At 35.4% G+C, this 18,143-nt stretch overlaps 1 protein-coding gene across 1 annotated transcript in view; it reads right to left on the bottom strand.

The window, feature by feature from the left end:
- The window catches only part of LOC129005654 (regulator of MON1-CCZ1 complex-like), a 36,448-nt gene that overhangs the window by 15,139 nt on the left and 3,166 nt on the right, over positions 1 to 18,143 (bottom strand). The window contains exons 2-7 of the mRNA XM_054434614.1: positions 17,502 to 17,660; positions 15,291 to 15,434; positions 7,065 to 7,239; positions 4,624 to 4,780; positions 2,048 to 2,153; positions 1,341 to 1,449 (exon numbers count right to left, since the gene is read on the bottom strand). Coding sequence (XP_054290589.1) covers positions 1,341 to 1,449; positions 2,048 to 2,153; positions 4,624 to 4,780; positions 7,065 to 7,239; positions 15,291 to 15,434; positions 17,502 to 17,660 — 850 coding nt within the window. The remainder of the gene's footprint in view (positions 1 to 1,340; positions 1,450 to 2,047; positions 2,154 to 4,623; positions 4,781 to 7,064; positions 7,240 to 15,290; positions 15,435 to 17,501; positions 17,661 to 18,143) is intronic.

Raw genomic sequence — 18,143 nt, 5'->3', positions numbered from 1 at the left:
ATTGTACAATGAATTACCCCTGTATCTTAAAAATTTAAATGCTACTCAATTCAAAGATAAAATAAAAGATAAAATAATTGAGAAAGCCTACTATTCACTTGACGAATTTTTGGAGAACCCTATAATGTAGATAAAAATTCTCTGATATCCTACATGAGTTTATTTTAATTATTTTAACTATTAATTTTACTATATAATACATCACTATGACGAAACACCTGTTCTTATGTATGAAATGTACTTTATAAAGAACGTATTGTGTAAATAAAATGTCTTATGTCTTATGTCTTAAGGGGGGGCAACCGAAGCAATGAAATGGAAAGGTGACGTCAACAAATTTGTCTGCTCTGTTTTACACACCCCTTTTCCCAGTCCCTGTCTGCTGTCGTCGCTGCATGCATGCTATGTTACAACTGAGAACTGATTTCATTCACTGAGGACTGATGACGCCGTAATGTTTGGTAAAATGTGATTGGGTGATAAGTAACTATGGTTACTTGTACAATTTTTGGATGAAGAGAAACCTGAGAAAGAAAAAGAATAGAAGAACAAAGCAAAGAGAAAGAAAAATAGCAATATCGTTATCTTAACATTCCTTTTACGAGTGTTTTTATTTTTTATTATCTTTCATTTGGCTATGATTATATACTTTTATAACGACTTATCTAATATTTTTATTATTTTCATTGTTTAAACTTAGGCAACACCAATGCTATAGTTGATGATTATTACAGTATCGACATTCCTCTGTTGTTATTTAAAGTAGTACTGTGGCCTACCGGCCTATCACGAGCAGTTGCTTACAAAACTCTGTACTGTTTCGTTTTGTTCTTTACGTGGTTTATTGCTATACAATACAGTGTTTGGTTAGCTTTTAGGTGGGTTAGAGTAAGCTGCGATTTTAAACTTACAGTTTGTAACCTGTACCAAGGTCAATGACTAGAAATGTCATGATTGCGCAATATTAAAGACCCCTTCTCTTTAGTACCCTGGATAATCGAGGTTCTACTTTACAATGTAAACACTAAACTGTAAAGTATTGTAGCCTCGGCTACTTTAATTGTGTTTTAATGAGGTCAAATACTGACCTATATTGACTGACACTGGTTCTGAACCTCGACTTAGCAAAATTCCTAACCTCTATAATGAACCTCGTTTTAACGAAATCCTTGATATAACGAATATTCAGTTCGGTCCCTTCAGATTCGTTATACCGAGGTTGGACTGTATTGCAATATAATATCTTTGCTCCACTAAAAATATCTCTAACAGGAAACCCCATAAAAAAATCTCCTGAGGAAAAAATGTTGTCTTCTTTGGTGCAATATTAAAAAGGATACAAAGTTCTGCATTTTCACCACGTATGGGTTGAGGAGGCATCACGGGGGAGTGATAGTAAACAGACCCATCACATTCAGCTTCCAATCCGATGTCAAACATCAGTGAAGTCTACCAACATAACAAACACATTGTGTTTTAACAATATTCCTAAACGACTGACACAGATTAATCTTTAAACACAAAGCTTTCTTTGAACACAATTGCAATGACATTACGGTTCCTTTTTATTATTTTGAAATAGTAAAAAAGAGAAATTTCTCTATGTAGGCCTACTATAACCATACCAGAATTAATGCTTTAATTGATTCGCAATAGGATACAGAATAATCCTATTTGGTTCAGGGCCATGTGGCCCTAACTTAGCCTGAATAATAAAGAATTTTTATTTCATTTAAATCATCATCCTTTCTTCGGAAAGGCTAAATAATAGAAAAAAAGGCTACAACAAACTAAATATTAACAGTTTCCATCTTTTTAAAATCTATTGCATTATTTTTTATTGAAAAACAATAAACAAAATAAAATACAAAAATCATTAAGGGAATTCAATTTTTTCACAAAACACTGTAAAAAAAAACTGTGTTTGAAAAAAAAACTGTCATTAAGAGAATTAATTTTTTTTTCTTTTACTAAATCTACCTTAGCTCTTTGCAACTAATAAATGCAAATTGACTAATCCTAGGAAAGTTAGTACAAACCCACTTACTTTAGAGGCTTGGTGATGAACAAAAATAAGATTGTCAACAATACTCAAGGCAAACCTTCCACTTCTACCGAGGTTTAAAATGTGGGTTTTCTTGACAGTGGACATCCTGAAAATGGAAAATATTCTTTAAATTGAAAATACAGATTGATAATAATTATCTCATAGTGTAAACCAGGGGTCTCCAACCTATGGCCCGGGGGCCGGATTTTGAAGAGATTTTATTCTGCCCGCGAAGGCCTACTGGGAAATCATTATTTTTATATAATTAGAATAAATAGATGATCATCAAAGTTGTATTAACAGCCGTAAGTAAATGATACAGTCTTGGTGATATAGTGATTGGCATTCACAATGACGGCAAATTGGCGATACCGTGATCGTCACTCAAGGTCACGGCATGTTGGGCACATTTTACCCATAAGTAAATGTTGCGGTCTCGGTGATCGTCATTCGAGATCGAGGCAACACTCGTGAGCATATTTTGCGGTCTCCGTGATACCGCGATCTTCTCCCGTGATCGTGACTACACGGTGAACATCTATTGCGGCATCAATAAAATTTCTGTGATGATCTCCAGTGATCGTGATTTACTTATGATGTTAAAAGAGAACCAATGGAACGCCTTCAATGAATGGTGATCATTGTAGTCCTTGGTATTTACCAAATTCAAGTACAATTCTCGGTGCCCAGGTTGGCTAGATACCCAGATCTCCTGTTGGAATGTGTGTATAATACACCTCTTTCACAGTTTTTTCCAATAGGAGAAAATAAGCTGTAAGCATGTGTTTATGGTGATCGAGCTACCTTAATACAGATCTTCCAAGCTAAGCGAACCATTGAATTGAAAACAATCCTAAAGATCAGAACAACAAACTTTAACCCTGATTTGGCTGACCTTAAAGTGCAAAAACAAAATTCTCTCTAAAAATTGCTGTTAATTTGAGCTATACACCACTCCTTGTAAACTCATTGTCAATTATTCATATTGTCATTACAATTAAATGTTCAATCAAGTAAACTTAGAAGTACATAAAAAATATTTGGTGTCATGTCATCCCGTGTTTTCATCAGTTCTACTTAAAAACTTCCATTATAGAACAAATAATAATATCATGGTAAATATACTGTAAAATTAATTGATATTAAACTTTCTCATGAATTTGAATACATAGCCCTACTTAAGTTATGACAAAGTATAAATATGACAAACACAGTTTATATAGGTACCCATAAATAATTATGCGAGGTAAGTAGCCTAAATTATTTTGTTTGGTCACAGTACCATTCGCACAAAAACGTACAAAATTTTAGTTAGTCAAAAGGTTATATAGCAACAAAATATCAGTAAGAAATGTTCAAACTTCATTGCTGAGCTCTCAATTTGAAAACTACTTCTTTGTAGGGTTATTTGTGGGTGGGGGGGCAGGCTACTTTTCTACAGCAAAATGTTAATTGCCTTTCCTCCAAAAGCTGTCAATGTGGACCTTGAGTAATAAAGGTTGGAGAACCCTGGTGTAAACACTAAACAGGGGGTCCCCAAACTACCTATACCCCTTTTGTGGGATTGTTCTCATAACCATGGGTCTCCTATGCCTGGTTTTACATCTATCTGCTCGTATGTGTTTTTTTCCAAATTTATTTATAGCTTCTTAACGCTTCAACATAGAATCTTTAAATTTGGTACAGAAATATAAAATTATGTCATAATGAACTTACAACAATTTTTTTATTTATTTTCTAACTATTTCAAAATGGTGGTTATTTAAAAATGTAGATCTTTGATATCTCGAAAAGCAAGAACTTTATCGAGAAAAAAAATAGAATTGTAATAAAAATTTTTGAATTTAAAGAAGGATCTAATGACACCTTAATCAACAAAATCTGTTGGAAAATAACAAAGTAATGACACTTTTTATCACCCAATATTTTAATTATAACAAACTATAAGACATTTGAAATGTTTCATCATGTGGGCTTGTGCATGTATGTACACAGTTTCCACGATTGTGGGAGACAATGACCGTGGAAGATGTTCTTGATTTTCCTGTAAACTGGGGAAAATGTTAACAATTTCGGCATGACAATAGAAGATGTTATTGATTTTGATATAACCACGTAGGATGTTCACGATCGCAATGACTATGAAAGATGTTCACGATTTCACTGTGGCATGGGGAGATGTTCAATATTATGTTAAAGCCAATCGTGGTAGTAAAATTAATTTTTTTCTTTAAATCAATACTTTCCAAAACAACCTGATTTTGGCCTAATCTGACCCAAATCTGGCCTGAAACCCAAGGTCTAAAATTGTTTACTTGATCCAATGTAAAAAGGTTTGGCCTGCAGATCCCTAGTAAAAACAGCAAACCTACCATGATCATAAACAAATGAATTACCATCCAAAAGTAGAAATTGCCGCTATTTTATCATACTTCCAGGTTAGAATCTCTATTTTAATGTGATCCGTGAAAATTGTGGACAACAAACCAAATTGAACCCAATTAAAGTTTAGTGGATTGAAATCCTCCTAGACTGATGTGCATACTGAGGAAAGAGACATAAAAGAAGGCACTTACTTTTTAATAGTATAGATGAAAACTTGAGCGCCTTGATGGTTGGAAGTGGACTGATGACGGAGAACTAGTACTCTAGGTTGACCGTAGACAATTCCAACAACTGCATCTCTCTCCTCTACCACTAACTTCTGAGATCTCGGTACCCCAGACATCTCAACTGTGAAAATGGATATGTCCACATTGTAAAAAGCCACAGCAAACTTATCACTGTGCATTTATTTTATTTTTTCATCTCAACGGGCAAACAACCAAGCATATATATAATGACAAAACACATTAGGCCTAAATCAGTTATAAAAGAAAAAGTCAGAGTGCATTTAATTGCAGCGAACTTTAGGGCAGATATAAAAAAAAATAAATACAATAATACAACCATATAAAAATATAAAAATGTGCAAAATATAGTAAATGCAATATAAATGGGAAACAGATATAACAATAGTAGGGTAGTATGTAGACAGGCAAAAGAAATGAAGGAATTGAATATAAATTAGGATGATAATGGTGGCCAAGCATTTTGTTTAAAAATAATAATACGACATAGGAAAGCATATGAACAATTTAACAAAAAAATATAATTTACTCAGTATGGAACGCAATTCAAAAGTTTTGTTTTGAAGGGATTCATGGTGAATAGATCCAGATGTCCAGGTAGGTTGTTGGATGAGAAAATGCACCATGTAGCCTACTGGGTAGTGTACTGCCGCCTCTCAAACAGCTGAGAATGGTGAAGGTTACGTGAAGTACGGTCTAGCTTCACGAGCAGGTCAGAAGCATCGATGGTGGATGTGATCAACTTCTTCAAGAACATGATATCATTGACTTCTCGTCTAGTACAAAAGGGCAACAGGTTCAACTAGTGTTGCAGATCTTGAACACAAACAGCACGGTATTGCATCCCCAAACACAGACCAACCAGACGAACATAACGGCTTTGAGTGTTTTCCAGCCTGGTGATTTGACGAAACAGGTACAGGTTCCACACTGTGGAAGAAAACTCAAGTATGGGTCTGACTAGATAGAGATATAAAGAGTTACCAGTGCCTCCAAGAAGCTCAAATTGGTCATGAAATGATTTAACATAATCTTGTATGGATTTATTTAATGTTTTCAGGCAGATCATTAAGACGATCAAATTTAGCATTAAGATCATCCATCTTTTGAGACAAGTTAGAAGGATTCGTACTTAAATCAGGTGTAGGTGGCGAGGATTTACAATCCACACGAGTGCAATGCCACTTGCTGTCATTGTCGATAGATATTTTGTTGCAAGGTACGGCGAAACAATCGATCACGTTCACAACGCTCATCATATTTAAGTCCATCATCAGAGCTCAGAAATTATTTATAACAAGTATGCAAATCGTCTTTTCCATGATTTTACAATATAAATCTTACTCCGAAGTATTATTCAGTCTGAGGCTACTTGATCCACTCCAGATGAAATGATCAGAGAAGGGGAAAACAAGAATACTTGAGAGGGTGTATTGAATATAGTAGTATAAGGAGCAGTGAAGAGCGATCTAGAAGGCTGTGGGAAAAAGATTCTGGTATTGTAATTAAGTGAGATGGTGAGATAGAACACCACATACAGCTCACTAAATAAGTCGAACCAGACCTAGAATAATTTGACCCCAAGCAAGTGATTGAAAACACAGATACACAAAACAAACTCAAGAGCGAACAACACAGCTACCATTCAAGTCAGCCATCTAGAAGGTAAAAAAGTCATACAAGTAATGGATTTTGGTGGGTATGGATGTTAACCAGTGATGATAAATTTAGCTAAGGCAAATCGTCATAAACTGAAACAAATTTATATTTATTTATAGTGTTAGTACCTGAATTTCATTCTCGGTACCAGCAGTCTTTGAAAAAATACCAGTATCGAGAATCAAAGTTATGATGTCATTACTGGTACTTTGGTATCAACAGAGCAGGAGTCTATTAGTGGCACAGTCTGACGGTACTGCTATGGACTTGGGCATCAGGTGAATTGTGGCCATGGTGATCATAAATAGTTTCTTAGTGTGTTTTATTATTGTTTAATACCATGGGTGATGTGTCTAAACCAAACTCGAAAGCACCAAAACATTGGAAAAGGAATTTCAGCAACACCCGTGAGCAACGGTTGTGATCATGGCAACATCGGCTTCATTTTTCTTTATCATGGTTGTTTTACTTGGCAAGACAATGTAAAAAGAAGTAAATTTTACAGTGAATGCTTCACTCTGTTTTTTAGTTATGAAACCTGGGGGAAAGCAGGAGTTTACAAATGGGTCCTCTTATTTGGCATAGTAATTTAAATTTATTAAGATAACCTACAAGTAAAGAGAAAGGATCGTGTAACAAAACAGGCTTTGGATTTTTATAGTAAGATTAGAAGTGTACTTGCAGTACCTAAATTCAACGCTTAAACCGTACTATTCTATCAATTTCACCTTCAAAACGTGGCAACTTGTGGAGATTCCCTTGCTTGATGAAGATTGGTTGCACTGTGTTGCCGAGGTTACCAGAAGACAACAGGAGAATGCTAGAATGATGGCAGAAGAGAAACCAGTTGACTGTCATTGCCAGTGACTTGGTCATCTTTACTTGGCACTTGGTGGCTTCTACCTAAAAGCAAACATTAATAAACTTTAGACTGGTAACAAAAAACTGTTATATTTTGTAAAACGGGGTAACTTGAGACAGTGTGATAACTTGAGACAATTTGCAGATTTTTTTTACATTTTTTTGTTGGCATACCTGATGAGTTATTGGGAGTTTCTTTAGTGTGAACATGTCATGGAAGTTGATCCCTTAACTACTGCATATTAAGACATCTTGTTATATTCAAGGTAAGATACTTTATTTATTTATTTATTTTGAGTTACAGATGTTCTAAAATTATAGGCTGTTTAACTTACCTTGTAGCATCAAGTCTATTATTAGGAATTCAATGATTGTTATTACTTACCTAACCTCAAAAGCTGAGTTGTCAATAATAATCTTCTCACTAAGCTATTGCCAACCTAAAATTTATAAAAAATAAAATACCCTGTTCTGTCCTTGGTGGGGTAACTTGAGACAACTGTCTCAAGTTACCCCACTTTTGAATGTCATACTATAAAAAGTGTATATTACAATATAATAGCTTAGTTTGATTATTTTCAGGTCAAGTTATGGTGCGTAACCAGAAGAGGGCTGTAGGCTCACGCTAATATAAAGATTTTACACCAGATCAACTTGAGAAGGCTTTGAAGGATCTGGCTTGATTCCTTTAGATCGAGAACAAGTCCTAAAGAGACTTCCACAAAGGACTCCAGTCTCTGAAAGCCAAGCCGCCAACCAAGACAATTCCATGATTTGGGTTGCTACATTTCAAGAATATTTAGAAGGAAGCAGAAAACAAGAAACTGCTGGCCTAAGGAAAGCAAAGAAGAAACTGATTGTTCCAGCTGGTAAAGGAATCTGTGAAGAAGATGTCCCTGAATTTACAGATACTGGTGCCATCTCAAAACAGAAGGGAAAGAATATGAAACTGAATGAAAATCCTTCTGAAGCTGTAAATAGAACTTCTACTTTGAAGAGGAAGCAGCATAGAAATGTTGTTAGTGAAGAGAGTGAAGAAGAAATTTGGAGTGATGCAGATTTATGTGAGGACAGTTCAAATGATGACTTCGATGACTTTAGAAGAAAAATTCTCAACGCCAGCTGTTCTGATGTCGAGAAATAAGAAAATAATATAAATAAGAAAGAAGAGATAAAGATTGAAACACTTCAGCCCAAACTTCAGGAAATAAACAAGCAAGTTGGGTCTTTTATAATTATAAGCTACGAAGGCAAGTTTTACCCTGGGGTGATTGAACGATTTGACGAAGAAGTTGCTACAGTCAGTGCTATGAAGCGGACTCTCAAGGATAACTGGAAATGGCCGGAAAAAGGGATGAACTTGACTATCATTGGGAAGATATTTTTGGTGGTATTAACCCCCCTAAAATGCTCAATAAGAGGGGTTTTTTTTTCTGTGCCAGAATTGAACGAAATTTACTAAGTTATGTCTGAAATTGTGAAAAAAATGTTTCCTCTTTTTTAAATACATTTTTTTCAAGTTTGTAAGTCCATATGTGTATTCCTTTGTTTTCCTAGATATTTTATTATGTCTCAAGTTACCATTGCATTATCTAATTTGAGACAACTGTTGTTTAACATCTGTGTCTCAAGTTACCCCATTTATATGGGTAACTTGAGACACTAATAAAAATAAATAAATAAATAAAATTTCTATATTTACACCAATTATTAAATGTAGAAACCATAGTAACCAGGGTAACTAATGTTTTATTCTAGTTTTTGCAGATTTCCCTATACAATTATTTGGTAGGGGTTTCTTTTAAATAGAAAAATGTCTCAAGTTACCCCGTTTTACTCGTTAAGTGAAGTTCCACAATGGCCTGATCTAGGACCATTAAACTATATCTAGCAAAGTGAGGCAAAGACTAAAATATCTCAAGAATCTAAACGGGCCTAAAGTAATAATGATGAAATTGCCACCGAGGCATGATGATCCAAGACTCAACTGGACAATCCAAAAGTGTAATAAGGGACTTGAGGCTTTAATTTTATATCTATGGGTAACTTTCACAGAAGGCTTTTTACAAAACATGGGTAACACCTAAACAAACCAGGTAAATTGTTATTGAGTAAGCACATATTGTCATGTTTAATTAAACTAAATAATAAGAATAATGTAACTTCAAATGAATAAGAATAAGAACTTTATTTAGCCAGAAAATATTTCATGCAAATACATTGGAACGTCAATTTAATAAATTATATTCAACAGAAATCCTTAACAGTCCATTGTCTTGACATATACTCTTCTATAGAATAAAAGGATCCTTTACATAGAAAATAATTTAATTTAATTTTAAAATCCTTATAAATAAACAATCTTATGTCTAATGGTAACTTGTTGTACAACTTAATAGGAATCATCATTGGTCTTTTATCTGTCTTAACAAGCCTTACTTTCAGGAAATTTATGTTATTTCAAAAACGAGTATTATAACTGTGCACATATTTTCTACAGTCTAATTGGTAAATATTGGCTCTCATGTAAAGTAGACATTGTTGTATAAATAAAGAAAACAAAGTCAATATTTTAAACTCCTTGAATAGATTTTTACAGCTATGACACATATTTACACCAGCAATGACTTTAAGAACTTTTTTTCATAATAAAAACTTTATTTGCATGAGGAGTAGATCCCAAAACAACCAAACCACACCTTCAATGGCTATGAAATAGTCCATAACAAGCCTGTATTAAAGCATTCTGATTCAATTCACCACACAAACTTTTTATAGCAAATACCAGTGTTGGGGAAGCTACTTTTAAAATGTAGCTAGCTACAACTACTGCTACATTTCTAAAAAAGTAGCTTAGCTACAGCTACAGCTACAGTTCCTACAAAGTAGCTAGCTACAACTACAGCTACAATGAAATGTAGCTATAGCTACAATTTTAGCTACTTTTCCAAAGATGTTACTTTTTATTCCACGCACATTAAAATGTAAAATTAATTGCAACTACATTTTTATTGAACAAACATTGAAACAAAAAATGTCAGTATTGTATCTAACATTACTTGGAAAACAAATTATTCCTAGATTGTATTTAATTTGTTGGCATTATAAACCTAAAATTACAACAACAGAACCAAATAGTTTGGGTGTCCCATCATATTTAGTACTTATTTTTAAATATTGCATTATTTTTAAGCATCTTATATGTAAATTTCATTAAGTTCAAAGGACATACAACAAAACTAAATTTTAAAAGCTCATTTTATTTCTTTAATATAGATTCATTTATAGATGTCTTATATCAACAATTAAGACCAATAAAACTGTAAAACTATTATTTAAAAAAAAAATTTGTGTTACAGAGCCTAGCTTACTAAAATTGGAGTTTATTGCCTTTTTTAATGTTAAAAACGACCTTGCTATAACTTTTAACCATAGAGATAAGTTACTTGTTCTATGAATAACACTTTTCAATTTCAAGAAATCGTCCTTTATTGTCATTATGCATAGGGCAAATTGTGCTTCAACCTAGTTGGTACAGAAAAGAGTATTCAGCAACTTATTCTGAAATCGGCTTTTGATTTAAACATGTTGAAATTTGTAAAGTAAAAATAACATGTAGGCCTACTTGGCTATGTAACAAGTTGGCTATAGTAGGCTTGTTCTTTCAAGGACTAAACAGATATATTCCTAATAATTGAACTTGGAACTTGGTATTCGTCTTAAATCATAGCATAGCCTAGGAATAGTCCTATACAAGAGCTGTTAGCAGGAGTAAACTATGCTATTTTTTCAATCTAAGTTTCATGTTATATGGAAATTTTTTCGTTAAGTTACAATTATCATGTAGTCTAGGCATATCTTAAATCTCATCAGGTAATTTCCTCTTTGTTAATTTAGTAAGCCTTTGAAAAATCTTCGTAATCTAACCAAGGAAGGGCTTGTGGTGATGAACCACAATCAACAGCTGAAGCTAGACCAGCTTTCTCATTGTTTTAAAGTTTAGTGTTGGTTTCCATTAAAACCCAAGTTGAAACACTATCAATATAATAAAGAAACTAAATTGATTACTAATTTCCCTGTTAATCACTTGCAAGCATTCAATAGCTTCTCTTGTCACCGGTAACGTTTAAACGTCGTCTGCAACTAGCGATTTTATTTTATCTGACAGTAATCATAGAGTAGTAAATTAAGGAAATGAGAGCCAAAAATGTGGATAACACTCATTTAATACCATCCATGTTTACACAACGTTGTAATAGGGAATGAAACGGCTGCAACCAGCTGTAGTATGAAGCCAAGAAAGTAGGCCTAATTGTTTTGAAAATCTCAGTTTGAAAGAGGTTGTTTCACGTAAGGTTGAGGTTATGATAAAAATCACTATCTCAAACAATGTTAATGTAGCGAGAAAAGTAGCTAAAATTCCGCTACAACTACTTTAAAAATGTAGCTAGCTACAGCTAAAGCTACAAAATCTTAAAAGTAGCGTAGCTACAGCTAACGCTACAAAAAAAGTAGCGCGCTACTTCCCAACACTGGCAAATACACTAGAACCCTTCATAAGTCAATAAGTCTTCCCTTCACCAAATGAACATGATATTGCCAATTTAGAGTAGTATCAAAAGTTAGCCCCAAAAACTTTGGATGCAAATTTACATTTGGCATCTCAGGAATCTCTCTACGGCTAAATACTATAGTTGTTGTTTTATCTTTATTTAAAATTAAATTATTTGCTGTAAGCCAGTTCTCAACAGCATTTTTATTCAACTCACAGTTTTCTAAAAGTTGACTATAGTCTGAACTCCTGGTGATTACCGTGGTGTCGTCTGCGTATAAAACAATATCTGTAGGGACATTTACACTTAAGTCGTTAACCACTATCAAGAACAATAATGGCCCAAGTACAGAGCCTTGAGGGTCTCCACAGGTTACAGGTTTACATTGAGACAGATTATTCCCTAAAGCCACATACTGAGATATATTTTGCAGATAAGACCTAAATAAATCTAAAGCCACACATTTGATATTGTAGTAATTTAATTTTTCTAACAGTACTGTAGAGTGTAGATGAAACTCGACCAAAGGCTTTGCTTAGATCAGAGAAAGTGATTGCAGCAAAGTCTTTTTTCAAAACAATCTAGCACCTTATCAACCATAAAAATAATTGCTAGAGTTGTTGATAGTCCTTTTCGGAATCCAAACTGTTCTTTGCAAATCAAATCATGGGATTCCAAATATTCCATTAATTGTGTACCAACTACTAGTTCCACTATCTTAGATAAAACAGGTACAACTGCAACAGGTCTATAGTTACCTATATCCTCTTTTTTACCTTTTTTATAAATAGGAAGGACTTTTGTGATCTTTAAAACATCAGGAAATATTCCCAGTCTTAAAGAACTATTAAAACTATTAAGAACTAAAAAACTGGTAATAGCTTCCTTAATCAAAGCGTTAGTCACAAAACATAGTGATCTTGACTTTTTTTAGGAGCTAATTGCTTAACTACATCTATAATATTCTTTTCTGTTACAAACTTAAAACTAAATTCACTAATACAGGGTGGCGCAGAGAAACGGGAAATTTTGAAGTCGTCGTTAGTACACCTGCATGTCTTGTAGGAATGAGAAACGGACGTCATGACGCCAAGTAGTAATGGACATTTAGTTGAGATGGAGCAGTGGAGTAGTGCGGAGAGTGCAGTCACCGTGTGAACGTACTACAAAAATGGCGACAGTGCATCAGCTGCAAATGTTTGGATGTCTGTCACTTTCATTTAAAAGGACATGTCAATAAGCAGAACATGCGTTACTGGGCTCAACAAAATCCCACTGAACTTCATCAACGTTCGTTACTCAGTCCCAAAGTTAGTGTATGGTGTGGAGTTTCTTGTCTTGGTATGGTTGGACCTTACTTTTTTGAGGATGAAGATGGTTCCACTGTAACTTTTAGATCTCAACGTTCCTTTCATATGCTGGAGACATTGTTTACTCCACGGCTTCATGCTTTTCCAAGTATTGAAATCCAGCAAACCTGGTTTCAACAAGACGGATCCACCTCACACACTGCAAATCTGTCAATGGCTGCATGGGGACGTGTGTTTGGGGAGCGCATCATTTCAAGGAACGCTAACGTCGTTTGACCCACGGTCTCCATAGACCTCTCAGTGTGCGACTTCTTTCTATGGGGACATCTAAAAAGCGTTGTGTACCTGACTAGGCCAAGAAACCTTATTTAGCTCAAGACTCAGATCGAAGAACACGTCACCAACATCCCAGAGGACACATTGCGTAGCACGATGCTAAATCTTCAAAATCAATTGAACTAATAGGCCCAAAAGACAGCACTTAACTCATGTGATTTTTAAAATGTGATTTTTAACTTTATTCCTATTTCCAATATTTCTTATGTATTTTCCACACTTGACCAACACATTTTCACCATCAAAGATTGTTTTGTACAATTTTCTTGGTTTATTATGATTATTTTAAAACTTCCCGTTTCTCTGCGCCACCCTGTATTATCAGGTACAATCAGGTTACTTAAATATAAATTGAAATCACAGTTACTATTTACACAAGAACAGGCTAATTGAATCTTTGGCAACAATAATAAAAATGTCATTGAATTCATCTGGTATAAAATAATTATTATCACTACTATTTACAGTACCGTATCTTTTTTTATTTTTATTTACAATATTCCATAACGCTTTTGTTTAATTTTTTGCATTATCAATAAAGCCAACGTTGTTTTTTTTTTTGTTTTTTTTTGCCTCTTTAATCGAACGCCTATATATAATCTTGAGTTCCTTATACTCATTTTTATACCAAGCAATATTTGTAGGATTTTGAGAGGTCATACAGCAAATCTAATCAGTCTTTAATGTTTTAAGCTCTAAATTATACCATTGACATTTTGTTTGTACTTTCTTATATCTTACTTTTTTATTAGTTATTGTTGTTACAAAAAACACTAAAATAATATCTCTAGGTATCTATAAAATTTCTAAAACTAACATGAATGTCATTTGTCTGAAAAACATCCTCCCAACATTCTTTTCCTAAATAGAATTTGAATTCTCTATCTAATACATGTCTGTTTGCTACATTGATTGTACAGTTGTCATTTAAAGATGTAAATACAATATCTAAGCATCTTTTCCCTCTAGTAGTCTCAGTAACTTTCATCTGTAAACCATACATATTAAAGAGATTTACAAGGTTCACAGGAACTTTTTCAATACTAAGAAAATCCATATTAAAGTCACCACATAAAACTGATAGCGATAACTGTAATTAAAACCAACACTTCGTTTTCCTTCTTGATGTTGTTCGGGTTGAAAAAAAGCTTCAGGCGCAACAAATAGGGCGAAATGTCTTCCTCAACTGGATTAAATCCTGAAATTCTGCCAACACTGATACTTGCCATTGTCAATAATGTCTAGTCTAATACACGCACTAGCCCTAAAAACAACTTTTATCCCGTACTACCCTAACTAGGATAGAAATAGTTAAGCTGATAACCGACTGCGCCAAAATGACGTAACCTTAAAAGTTAACTTAAGAAAAGTGGACAGCGTGAAAGAACCACTTACGATAATGGGTGGACATAGAAGAAGGAGGCCGTGACAATGCGTCCAACTTCAGGTTGAGTGGCACAGTGCAGCCACCCCGCAAAACGTAATAATTCTTCTGTTTAATAACTAGTATGAAATTATAATGACTTGTACTAAATTAGCAAAAGTGAGCACAGGTTGTTTACACACATATAGTCAATACATGAAACATAGCATAAATTCATTCAGTGGAGTTGTTAATAGTTTTGATCAACATTCTCTATCCAAAACAAAGATTGTAATTGATTCTTATGCTCTCGGGTTTGGGTTTGGGTGTATCACTAGGTACATAGAAAACTAGGCCTACATGATATCAATATTTGTAAAATTTTAAAGACTACAGCCATAGAAAAAGTTGTTCTTAAAAATTGGAAAGTTTGAAATACCGTAACATTTGATCTTGTAAAAACTTGTAAGTAAAAAAATTAAGTTATGAGTTTGATGTGCCTAGGATAAGGAGAGTTATATGATGTGTTACCTGGCATAACTCTACACCTTGATCTGTTACATAAACTATATCAGAAGCAGACATCCAAACGAATCCAAGAATTTTAGCATTCTTGCTCTTACAGGGATGAGAGAATTCTACGAACTGGTTTCCTTCTTGAAAATGTATGAATTCCTGTAACAATAAATACTGTTTAATAGGACTTTGTAGCATTGAAACATATGCCTATACAATATCCCCAAAGCAGAATGGTTCCTACGTGTCTGCAACGGCCTGTGAAAACCTCAAAATGTCTCCGCAAGCGCTAAAACTAAAAAGCTAAATAATGACTTATATACCGGTATATATATATATATATATATATTCACTCTTTATGGCTACTAGTAATATAGTTAAATAAAATAAGTAAATTTCAATAACTTGTATAGCCTACTTTTAAAACAAAAAACTATTAAGGGGTAGGCATAATCAGGTTATTTAAATTTACTTTTTTTTAAATACGTATATATATACACATACCTTAACAAGTGTTAACAAGGTCTTCAGAAGTAAAACTTTAAATGTACTATAGTTTCTTTATATAAACACACTAGGGATGGACGGGATTGAAATTTTAGTTCGGTACGGGACGGGACGGAATTTTTATTTCCTTCCCAATTTTTGGGACGGGATGGGACAGGATTTTTTTCTGTGCATAAAAAAGTACTGTATTGCAGTTACCAAAAAAGACATACGAAATCAATTTTTACCATTTGTGGCACTGATCTATAAAAACCAAAAAATGGGTAACAATTTACAGGTACCTATAGAAACTTGTGACTCGCGGGTCACGGGGTGATCGTCTGTAGAACTCACGGTCACGGCGCGATCGTCGTCATGACTCGCAGTCACGGCGCGATCGTCGGTATGACTCCGCGGTCACGGGGTTATCGTCGGTATGACTCCACGGTCACGGTGCGATCGTCGTCATGACTCGCGGTCACGGCGCGATCGTCGGTATGACTCGCGGTCACGGCTCGATCGTCAGCATGACTCCGCCATCACGGCGCGATCGTCAGTATGACTCCGCGGTCACGGCGCGATCGTCAGTATGACTCCGCGGTCACGGCGCGATCGTCGGTAGGACTCTGCGGTTACTGCGCGATCGTCGGTAGGACTCTGCGGTTACTGCGCGATCGTCGGTAGGACTCCGCGGTCACGGGGTTATCGTCGGTATGACTCCACGGTCACGGCGCGATCGTCGGTATGACTCCGCGGTCACCGGGTTATCGTCGGTATGACTCCACGGTCACGGTGCGATCGTCGTCATGACTCGCGGTCACGGCGCAATCGTCGGTATGACTCGCGGTCACGGCTCGATCGTCAGCATGACTCCGCCATCACGGCATGATCGTCAGTATGACTCCGCGGTCACGGCGCGATCGTCGGTAGGACTCTGCGGTCACGGCGTGATCGTCGGTATGACTCGTGGTCACAGCGTGATCGTCGGTAGGACTTCGCGGTCACGGCGCGATCGTCGTTATGACTCCGCGGTCACGGCGTGACTGTCGGTATGACTCCGCGGTCACAGCCCGATCGTCGTTATGACTCGCGGTCACGGTACGATCGTCGGTCCAATAATCGCGGCCACGGCGCGATCGTCGTTATGACTCCGTAAATGTGTCCGCAGGCCCGCGTTTCTCGGCGTTTCGTGTCCGCGATAATGTCGCAGCGTCGCTCGTTGTTCTGCTTTGGGGTACAATATCAATACTTATCCGTAACTATTGACCTCATCTTAATGCCATGAACCAGTTAACACACTTATAACTTCAACAACATAATACAAACACACAAAACACAAAATAGTAACCACCAGAATTTAACACTGAAAACCACCAATGGGAATGTTCGAGAGAACCTGAGTACGTTTTAATCCCTGATGGATATGATTATGGCCTAACAAAAGCCAAAACTAGTGTCATTCACAAAGGACAAATCAGAGCTGAACATAATAATACTAAATATATTTTAGGCAAACAAAAAATAACTAAGACAATTGGGAATGTTCATTGGCTAGAGCAGATAATTTATCAAGAACATAAGTTACACTCACAAAAGTTATTAATATCATAGACTGTCACGGTGTGTGTGAATGCCACTGAATATCTTGGTGGACAAATTCTTTTAGACACGTGTTGTAAATGCACCTGAACAATATAAATTCAGCTTGGTGAAAAACAAAACCACATGAATCAAACATACCACACATGATGATGTCCTTTGAACAGCCAAAATATTTTGAGAAAAATTGAATTTAATTGAGATAACTGGACCTTTCTCCTTCATCTTGAAACTTCTGACGTGAGAGGGAGGGCATCTGACAATGATTTCTGTCATCTCTCCTGACTGCACTGAAAATACCTGAAAATAACAAAGCGTTAAAGAATCTACCATGACATAGTGTACATCTGAAATAGGGGTTCAGTTCCAAGTGCAAGAAAATGATGAGTGGCTTGACCCCCAAGTAATGTTTTTTCGTCAAGAAAATTGAAATCCTTTTTTTTGGGATGTCCCCTCTCGATTAGGTTTGACCAATGGGGAGGCTAACTCAACACCCACCAAACCCAGTATACATGCCAATAGTGCTAATTTATTATGTGTTTTCCTTAACGTTCAATGTCTGTGAACTAAGTTTAATGTAGGCTAGTTGAGTTGTTGGTATGGATGTCATTCAACCTGATATCTTTGACATATATGAGCACTGGCTTTTTCATGAAGAATCAAGTTTTTACTCAAAAATAGGTGACTGTACACTTGCCAAAAAAATCCATCCATTGCCGGAAAAATCGCATACACGGTGGGGTTGCTATTTACATACATAATAAACTCAAATGCCATAACCTT

This window comes from Macrosteles quadrilineatus, unplaced genomic scaffold, assembly GCF_028750875.1.
Source record: "Macrosteles quadrilineatus isolate MER2022 unplaced genomic scaffold, UCM_ALF_1.0 Scaffold_28__1_contigs__length_1566739, whole genome shotgun sequence".
In the NCBI taxonomy this organism is placed as follows: Eukaryota; Metazoa; Arthropoda; class Insecta; order Hemiptera; family Cicadellidae; genus Macrosteles; species Macrosteles quadrilineatus.
Note: the sequence above shows the minus strand (reverse complement) of the source record. Positions and strands in the feature narration are given on the sequence as shown.